Source organism: Microtus ochrogaster, linkage group LG9 (genome assembly GCF_000317375.1).
Source record: "Microtus ochrogaster isolate Prairie Vole_2 linkage group LG9, MicOch1.0, whole genome shotgun sequence".
Taxonomy (NCBI): domain Eukaryota; kingdom Metazoa; phylum Chordata; class Mammalia; order Rodentia; family Cricetidae; genus Microtus; species Microtus ochrogaster.
In genome coordinates, this window is record NC_022034.1 from 827,200 (window position 1) to 837,950 (window position 10,751).

A 10,751-nucleotide genomic window follows, 5' to 3' on the forward strand; every position below is an offset into this window, starting at 1 on the left:
AAAAAAAAACAAGTTTCTGCCTCCTCCCCGCCACCGCCCCCCACCTCCCCCCATGATGTTCTGAAACATCTGATATTCTCTATAATTGATTGACTCCATTTTCCAGCACTGGCTGTTTTAAAATAGGATTGTCACTTTTCTTCAAGAACAAAGTTGAAGAGGAGAATAAAAATCATATAAAAATTCATAATCGAGAAGAACTGATTGCAGAAGTAACCTGTATTTATATTTATTTCTTATTAGAGCTCCTCATGGCTAGACAATTTTACAGATGAAACAACTCAAGTCAAAGGATGTGAGCAAGACCACAGGTCAAACATTCCAAAAGTCTGACAGATGAAAATCAAAGACACAATGGTTTATGCTTATAAATAAGCCTTCTTCCAGTTAACACTAATAAATAGCACTTATTTTATATTTTTATGCCATCACTCATTTAGAACAATTGAAATTTCAATATTTATTAAACAACAGATTCCCCCCTTTTACCTTTAACAGTTTATTGTACGCATAGACTTCATTGTAATCTTATCCATTCCCTAATTACTTTCACTTATTGGCTACCACTATTACTAACTCTATTGCAAAAATCCTACAACTACTCTCAACTTCTCCCAAATTTCTTATTGTCCAACTATTTCATGCTATTTTTGCACAGATTGTCGCTTCTTCTCTGTGTGCAGGATTGCAGCACTATATCATATCCGGTAGAAAGTAATCTGTAATACTCTTCTCTGTCTTCCTACCCTTGCTGTCTTTTCATTCTATTTTATCTGATGTTCCTTGAACATTAGAGGAGGTGCAAGATTTTCCACCTCTATCTCCATATCTGGATACTTACTATTGTGATAAAATTACTTTATTTTGTTCAACTCTATTGCCCCTGTATTTATAATAAAATCTCTAAATACTAAATAAGGTATTTAGTATTTCTTTACTGAAGAAATCAGTGATATAGAATAACTTTTCACCTTCTTTTAAATTGTTTTTTTATTGTTTAAATTATAACATGATTACTTTATTCCCCACTTCCATTTCTGTGGTGAGCCCACAAGTATTATTCAGTAAATGAACAATTGCTATATCTATTGAACTATTCCTCCATGGGAGTTTGGACACTTCACATGGAGGAACTCGTTTTGTAGAACTGTGGGAACACCTGTTTTTTGGATAAGTCATTGTCAATTCTGTAGAAATATTGTGAAGTCATGGCATTTCTTCCTTCTATAGTATCCCAGCAGTGTATATACCTGACTTTTTCTGAGGGCAACAAGGTACCTTTTCCAAACAGTGAAGCCCTGGCATGAAAGCACTTGAGTAGTCAAACCTTTGTTCTCAGAGATCAAATCTACATAAAACTAGTTTTCTACAACTTTCTTTATTGACAGTACTCACTGATAAGGAAGAAGCCCCAAACAGGAGGGAGTATATTTGCTCTAATAGCAAACTCAGGAAGGTGTAATCTACTTGTCTTCTGTTCTAACTTAACAAATTACTAATATTCTGTATTTATCTTTCACCTTGGTTTCAGTTAACATAAGATCATGACCCAGGAAATTAACTGAGTCATTAAAACTAGCACCAGAGAGAAAAATTGTCACTTGGGCACTCTGCTGGAGTCAAAGGAAAAATCCCCCAAAGAGATCCCCTTTCACTCAACCAACCAGACACTAATACATCAAGCCTATAGATCACCATGGAGACCAAGGCTGTGCTCCCAGCCATTGGGAAGCTTCACAGCCACACCCACTCTGGGATATAAGGTGACTCCTTGTCAGATCCACTGGTTTTCTGTGTCTTTGTGCAAATGCATGCTTGATATGAATGTTACCTCCTGTGGAATTGCTAACTTGTCTGTATGCCTTTATAAACTGAGAGTTTTGTGGAGAAAGGCCTCTATTTCTTCACTTCTTCCTTTTTTTTTCCTCTCCTTCTCCAAAGGAATACAGAAACACCTACAAGGAACGTGCTGGAATCAGTCAGTTCGTTCTCTCCCTCAGACCCCTTTCCTCAGCCAGTTTTCACCTGCCATAGTGAATCTTTCTGAACCCTAAGAGGTTTAATGGGCTTATCTCTAAAATAAACTTTGATACATTCCCTCCCTCAAAACTCTCCCTTAGACTCCACCTTGCTCTGTTTCAAATTCATAATTTTTAAAATATTGTTACATGTGTGTATGTATTCCTAAATGCATGAGTATATAGTTTTCAAAACATTATAGGTTAAAGGAATGGAGGAAGAAGAAGCTGTGGTTGGGATGTATTATAGGAGAGAATAATAATTTCTTTTTTTTATTGAGAAAAGGAAGAAAAAAAAACAAGTTTCTGCCTCCTCCCAGCCTCCCATTTCCCTCCCCCTCCTCCCACCCTTCTCCCCCTCCCCGCACTCCTCTCCCCCTTCCTCTCCAGTCCAAAGAGCAGTCAGGGTGCCCTGTCCTGTGGTAAGTCTTAGGTCCTCCCCCCTCCGTCCATATCTTGGAAGGTGAACATCCAAACTGGCTAGGCTCCCACAAAGCCAGAACATGAAGTAGGATCAAAACCCCTTGCCATTGTCCTTGGCTTCTCATCAGCCCTCATTGTTCGCCATGTTCAGAGAGTCCGGTTTTATCCCGTGCTTTTTCAGTCACAGTCCAGCTGACCTTGGTGAGCTCCCAATAGATCAGTCCCTCTGTCTCAATGGGTGGGTGCACCCCTCGTGGTCCCGACTTCTTTGCTCATGTTCTCCCTCCTTCTGCTCCTCATTGGGACCTTGGGAGCTCAGTCCGGTGCTCCAGTGTGGGTCTATGTCTCTATCTCCATCCATCACCAGATGAAGTTTCTATGGTGATATGTAAGATATTCGTCAGTACTGCTATAGGATAGGGTCATTTCAGGTTCCCTATCCTCAGCTGCCCAAGGAACTAACTGGGGACATCACCTTGGGCTCCTGGGAGCCACTAAAAGTGTGGAATATATACACAGTAGAGTACTACACTGCAGTAAAAAACAATGACTTCTCAAATTTTGCATGCAAATGGATGGAAATAGAAAACACTATACTGAGTGAGGTATCCCAGACCCAAAAAGATGAACATGGGATGTACTCACTCATAATTAGTTTCTAGCCATAAATAGGGGCATGGAGTCTACAATTGGTGAACCTAAAGAAGCTAAGTAAGAGGGTGAACCCAAGGAAAAACATATAGTTATCCTCTTGGCTATGGGAAGTAGACAAAATTGCCGGGGAGAAAATTGGGATCTTGGGGGTGGGGTGGGATGGGGGTAAGGGGAGATGGGGAGAGAAAAGTGAGAAGGGAAGGAGGGGGGAACTTGGGGAAAAAGGAAGATTGGGATAAAGGAAGGTTGGATAGGGGAGCACGGAAGCACAATTCTAAGTTAAGGGAGCCACCTTAGGATTGGCAAGAGACTTGAGAATAATAATTTTTAAAAAATGTTTAAGTAGCCAATTTATGAAAGGAATATTTGTAGCAGTTTTTAAATATTGGGATATTAAAACTATGCAAAGATATGAGGATATACTCTTTAGTAAGAAAATTAAGAATTAAGCTTAGAGCTCTGTGCAGTGTGGCATTCTGTATGTGACAATGCATTTGTGGTTTTAAGAAAACTACTTGGAGCAATACCAGTAAGATTAAAAACTTCCTCACTCACTCATAGTGATATGCAGTAGAAAGTCATAGCTTCGAGTCTTAGAATACTATGTTTGGTTATATAGCTGAAAAGTAAATTATTATTAAATCTTTGCATTGCTTTCTTTTATAATTGACAGAAATTGTGATTTTCCTGATCATAAATATCACACTTGGAGAAAACTGCATAATAAATATTTATACATGTTTGTGTATAAAATATTTCACAAACAAATCAGATAAAGGGTTGAAGTGGATAGTCATTAAATATCTGTGTTAGTCACAACACTGTGCTAAATCTTCATCTATGATATATCATTGAAAGTAACTTTCATAAAAAAGCAAGGTATTTGTCTACATTGCCATAGGACAATCATACACAACATGGATCAGAGAGCATAAGACATACTCCCAAAGTTAATGCATCCCTATCGAAACAAGTCCATGTTCATGTTTTCTAAATAATTAAATTATCTTTATCAGCCTAATTTCTATATAAAAATCCTTAAGTTAACAAAAATGTTAATTTCTGAGTATAATTTACATATTATCAAGAAAAAATAAAAAGTCCAGGGTGGTGACATTTCAGTGTTGCTCAATCCTGACTTTTAAATGCCACAAGCAGACTAGTCTCACCAAAATCTAATGTTGTAATAATGTCTCCACTGAACATATTTTCTTTAATTTAGGTTCAGACCTTAGAGTACAATTAAAACATAAGCCTCAAGAGATCAAATGTGGGAACTTATAATCTCCTTTATTATGTGAGCTTAAGCATCTGAAAAGGTCCGTGTATAAGAAGTCTCCATAGCACAGATTGCTGCAGGCCATCCTTTGTTTTACAGCCTTTTTAGAAATATGCTGCCAATAAAACATTTTGAATATGAATAAAGGTTTAAGGGAAACTAAGAACTTTCAATTTGCTGGAAGTCATATAAAGTAAATGACAGTTAGTTTAGCTTTTATTTCTACTTCATCAGGGAAAGGCAAATAAATATAACAATTAGAAATATTATATTATCAAAGGCACTAGCAGTTATAAATATCATGGCATGTGTAAGGGCTCACAATTGATGAAAATAACTTCGTGTGAAATAATCTATCAGCATCAAGACCAGTAATCACAGACCCAAAGAACTGCGTTGATGAGTCCTGGAATGCAGACAGCCAAGGAGGTAAAAGTAATGGATATAAAAGTAAATGAACAGGTGCAGAAAGAGAAATAGATTTCTTGGGCAAGTGTATGTAAGCTTCATAATCTTTCCATGAGATTCTTGGGCAAGTATATCTGTAGATATAGCTATATTATGCCTATTCTTTTCACACTAGATTGCTTTTTCCTTTTACAAATTTGCATGTTTCAGTAGGTATAAGAAAGTTATTTTAGTGACAGACAAGAAACATGCTGCCATTGTAAAACTTCATACTAAATAAGCAAATAAATACATAGGAACACTGTGATAAGGAGGCGCATTATTAAAAGATTAGGTAGGTGCAATAGGAATCAAGACCATTTGGCATGGTGTGTTAAATATAAAAACAAATCGGCGTTAACTGGGTAAGCGACTTTCACTTTTACTTATTTATTTGTCAGTGAATTGAAAAAGAAGCTTCTTCTGTGTGCGTGAGATCATCTTACAATGTTTTGGTTTAAATATTTTTTTTTTCAGATTTTTCATCACTGTTTTGGAAACTACTCACGACCAAAGAACTTGTTACTTCATGATGTCATGTGTACATGTAAACTGGATATAGTTATGTTCTCAACATTCTCAGGTGAAAGAATTGGGACTATGTTATTTATACATTCTAGTCTGCCACTTCTGAAATCATCAACAGGAAAAATAAGTGACAGAAAATAGAGAAGCATGAACAAATTTTTTACGAAAATGATATTTGGGCTGGATGTTTATAGTTTTCCATCATGAAAGCTATCTGAAATGTACTGAGTCTGAGACAATATTAGGTGTGTTCATCTTGTCCATAAGTTGTAAGTTAAACGTTAAAAATTTATTAATCAAAAATTAAATTATAATTAAGTACATGAATTACAGTTTCTTTTTAAAAGTAGGCTAAGACTGAAATAAATAAATCTATTGAATGATTCCAAAAAATAAATTGCTAGGGGTAAAATTTTGTCCCAGTGATAGAGTTTGATAGAAAACAGTAAATTTAGCAGGAGTATCTTGTAACTATTAAGGATATGAGGCATTAAAATATTCAAACCTCTACACAAACCTTCTTTTGGATATCCATTAGAATTTTCCATTTGCTTTAAAATAAGTCAAAGGCTAGAGATGGAGCTCAGAGGGTAAGAGCACCTTCTGCTCCTTCAGAGGAGACTGGTGAACGTCACCCATATTAGACTGCTCTTCAGTTCACACATTTCCCACATTTCCTTCTGGACTGTACAAATACCTGAATTTAGTTAGATACACGCACATACACACAAAAATAATGAATTAAAATATATTACAAAGAACAAAAACCATCTTTCAACATTTACTACCTTTTCATTTTGATCTCAATGCTGGAGGCGAAGATAACACTGACACTAGGATCTTCTGTCTTGAATGTTTCTTTAAATTTTCCTATTGTTTATTCAAGGTAAATCAACAGTTGAGTTATCAAAAATGGCAGAGAATAATTTCACAGAAGTGACACTCTTCATATTCAGTGGATTTTCAGATCATCCAGAATTGCAAGTCAGTCTGTTCTTAATTTTCCTCTTCATCTATCTCTTCACCGTCTTAGGCAATATTGGGTTAATCCTGCTAATAAGAATTGACTCTCAGCTTCACACGCCTATGTACTTTTTCCTCAGCAATTTAGCATTCATTGACATATTTTATTCTTCTACGGTAACACCAAAGTCACTAGTCGATTTCCAGTCCACACAGAAATCAATTTTCCTTTGTAGGCTGCTTTGTTCAAATGTACTTCTTTGTTGGTTTGGTGTGCAGTGAGTGTTTCCTTCTGGGTTCCATGGCCTATGATCGCTATGTAGCAATTTGCAATCCCTTGCTGTATTCTGTGATCATGTCCCAGAAGGTGTGTAACTGGCTGGGGCTGATACCATATGTGATTGGATTCACAAATTCCCTGATCTCCATCTGTGTGATAAGCACTTTGCCGTTCTGTGATTCCTACATCAATCATTTCTTCTGTGACACCACAGCTCTTTTAGCCCTGTCCTGTGTAGATGCCTTCAGCACAGAAATGGTGATCTTTGTTTTAGCTGGTTTCACACTCCTCAGTTCTCTCCTCATAATCGCTTCCACGTACCTCATCATCATCTCAGCCATCCTGAGGATCCGGTCAGCCGCTGGCAGGTGGAAGGCCTTTTCTACCTGTGCCTCCCACCTCACAGGGGTCACTGTCTTCTATGGCTCCTTGATTTTCACCTATTTGCAACCTGATAACACATCATCACTCACCCAGGCACAGGTGGCTTCTGTGTTCTACACTATTGTCATTCCAGTGCTGAACCCACTGATCTACAGTTTGAGGAACAAAGATGTGAAAAATGCTCTCCTGAGAGTCATCCACAGGAAACTTTTTCTATGACAAATCATGCGCATTGCAAATAATGAAAGATCTGAGCCATTTGAAATAGTTACTTCAATGGCCAGGAAATTGTAGAGTGACTTCAAAAAATATTAACATTACTGACAGCTTAGTGTCTTTGAATTTTGTGATATGAATCATTATTTTATTTGTTCATGGGATATACCAAATACATCAGAAGGCCATTTAGCTCATAAATTGTTCATGTAATAAAATATATATAAGGTGATTAAAAGACATATTTCAGTAAACACCCTATCACACTAAGGCATAAACCTTCGTTTTTATAGATTATTTTATATGCGAGTGTTTTACCTATTTGAGTATAAGTGCACCACCATGTATGTTCCTGGTGCACATGGAGGCCAGAGGAGGACATCCCATCTCCAGGCAATGGAGTTACGGATGGTTGTGAGCTACCATATGGATGCTGTGTCCTTGAGGAACAGAATTTTGACCATTTGAACATAACAGTTATAGTCTTTGTCCTTTTAGCTGTAAAACATTCTTGTGCCTCAGTCACAGACTCAGTTGAATTGCAACCTTTCTACTTTGTTATTGTGCAGAGTGATGCACATTTAGTAAAATTCTACCTATATTTATTTTTATATTTATTTGGCATGATTATAGACCTCTATAACATTGTTTAATTGTGTTAAAATTGCATTTCTAGGATAGTCTTGAAATACTTTACTGATGCAATGCATTTGGCAAAACTATATATAAATATATTCCTTCTGCCATTGTAGCTTCAATTTGTTCTTCCTTTGTGAAGGAATATAATGAGGGATTGTGTGAACAAATAATTATATGCTATGTTTATCATCTGAATTAGAGACATTTCTTTTGTAGTTATTGCAATATTATATTTCAAATGAGTGTCTCATAAAGAGAATTTATTTTAATTTTTATATAAAAGATGTTGATATTCATGTGTATTGTTGCATGTGCAAATAATTTCAAATATTAATTTGTATTAATAAATGTCTATGTCTATTATTCTGCTTCTTGTGATTGACATTATACCATCTGTCTGTACCCAGGAGTGAAAGACATAGTTGTTTTATTTCTATTCATGAGAGTAACATATTTTAACTATCAAAATTATATTTAAATATCCGTATATGGTCTTTTAAAATATTTAGCTTCTTTAGGCACTTTCTACCCATTTGTATTCCATTTTTTTTACCTCTATACCCTGCAATACTTTCACAAGTTTGTCTATTTTTATTAAATCACTTCTTTTGCTTTACTACTCCACATCTCTTGCTCTTTCCCTTACTAAATGATGAAGATGACAATATTTACACTGTGTGCCACACCACTAGGATGTTAGATTTCTTCCAGTTGTTGAACAATGAGAAAAGACACTCAATTTAAAAGATGTTGCATCAAACTTCAAAACAATACCACTTTTCCACTCAGTGTGATAGATGTAGAATAACTTAGTGATATTGCTGTTAGACATAGATATTCTTGGAGTTTGCATTATTCATATATTACATTTCTATTAAAAAACTTACCAAATTGCAAAAATTTAAATGCAATTTAGGACATATTGAAATGGTAAATGTATAAGACTATACTAGTTGCCCTGAGTTGCTTACTCCTTACTATAGTGATTACTATATAAATATTACTAATTACATATAAATTACTAAATAAATATTACTCTATACATACTATAGAAGCTGCTTCCTACTATATAAATAAATGTATATATCACATACTTTGTATACAAAAATATTCTGTACTATTCAAAACTCTTTATAACATTTACTAATTTCTTTTTGTAATTTTAAATATAAATTGAGGTTATAATATTGATTGTAGTATAATAAAATTAAGTAAAATAGCCAGGTGGTGGTGGTATATGCCTTTCATCCCAACACTTGGTAAACAGATGCTGGTAGACTTTTGTGAGTTCTAGCTCAGCATGGTCAACAAAGTAGATGCCAGGACAGCCAGGAGGACTGTTACACAGAGAAAGTCTGTCTCAAGAAACAAAAACAAACAAAAAATTTAAGAAAATATATAAATGTGTGCTCCATTAGTATTATGCACCCACAAAGAGAAAATAATTGAGGCAAATTAAAATTATGTTAGAAAAATATCAAGAATGAATTTGAATTTCTTACTTTTGAGAAATCTTTTGTACTTTAGTTTTTCCTGATTAGTGTGTCTACTCTTATGAGAAAAAAAATATGCTTTTAAATCCTTACAATAAAGAATTATATTTATTTTTACATGAAGTTTAAAATAATTATTTCTAGAACATTTCTTCTCACCCTAAAAAAGAACCTTATTTAATTATTATGCAATGTAAAAACTCTATTATATCAGTTAACTTTTTGATTGAAAGTATGAGGAAAAAAGACCAAGTGAGAGTGAAGTTCATAATAGAGATTCTGAGAGAACAAACCATTGCTCATTTGCCCTTGAACTTTTGACATGGAAAGTATGCCAAGCACATTCCCCTGGAAATTGTTCCCTAAGGACAGTCTCCTGTTGAATGATCTTCCGTGTTGGTTATATGAGGTGCTTTGTCACAACAGGATGAGAGGCAATGCATTATTACTCTATTCTGAGTTTAAGTATTTGACATATCTTAAAGACCAGTTTGTAATTAAAAATTTCATTTGCCCAAAATAAAACAAAATTTCACTGTAGGTTGTTTTCATTGAAAATTTTTAATTAAAATAAATGCACAAAAATCTAAAAATAACCACTCCAAGAAAAACAAACATTATGTTATGGAAAAGTACAAGGTATTTAAAAGCTTTTATAATTTATACACTAGAAAATTTTAATGTTGAAACATTTCTCAACTATAGTTGAGGAAGACATATCCTGACAATCCTTCACTCACAGTAAGTATCCTCAAGTTTAGATGTTTCTAGAAAATTTTATTTAGATCTTATAATGAACAGCATTGGTATTTGCAAAATAGAAATGTAGTGTTGTCAAAGTTAGGGTTTGCACTCAATGTAAATGTATTGAAGTATAGTTTATTAGGTTTAGATTGGTCAAGTATTATAATATCTATAATTCTAATTTACCACAATAATTAAATGAAAATTGAAATTTATATATAATGTGTTCAATGGTTTTGTGAATAAAGGGGAGCTAAATTGTATGCTACAAATGTTACCCACTATTATTGATTAGTTATAAAGTCTGATTCTGATTTCTTTAAAATGATATAAAGTACTTGGTTAAGAATCTGGGAAGAATCACAGTGCTTTAATTGTTCTTCCTTGAAGCAACTTTTCTAAGCGTTTTTTTTAAAAAATGAGACACGTAGGTAACTATAATATTTGTGGTGTCACGTATACATGAATATTAAAACTGATCAGCAAGGATAGCACTGTGAACAAAAACTTTCTTCTAATTTTGGGATATATCATATTTGTACTTCAAAATGTTTAATTCAAACTATTTAGCTTTAGCTTCATAAAAGTATTTATTAAGATTTTAATTAAAGAGATAAAGTGATAGATTGGTTGTTAAGAACACTGGTTGTTCTGCTTCTCGCGAACTTGAGTTTAATTCAGAG

At 34.5% G+C, this 10,751-nt stretch overlaps 1 protein-coding gene across 1 annotated transcript; it reads left to right on the forward strand.

Annotated features, from left to right (window-relative positions):
* Positions 1–6,261: 6,261 nt before the first annotated feature.
* Positions 6,262–7,195, forward strand: LOC102000452 (olfactory receptor 8I2-like). The gene is given in 2 exon segments (XM_013352318.1): positions 6,262–6,537; positions 6,539–7,195. Coding segments are annotated over 2 exon segments (933 nt in total).
* Positions 7,196–10,751: the final 3,556 nt, after the last annotated feature.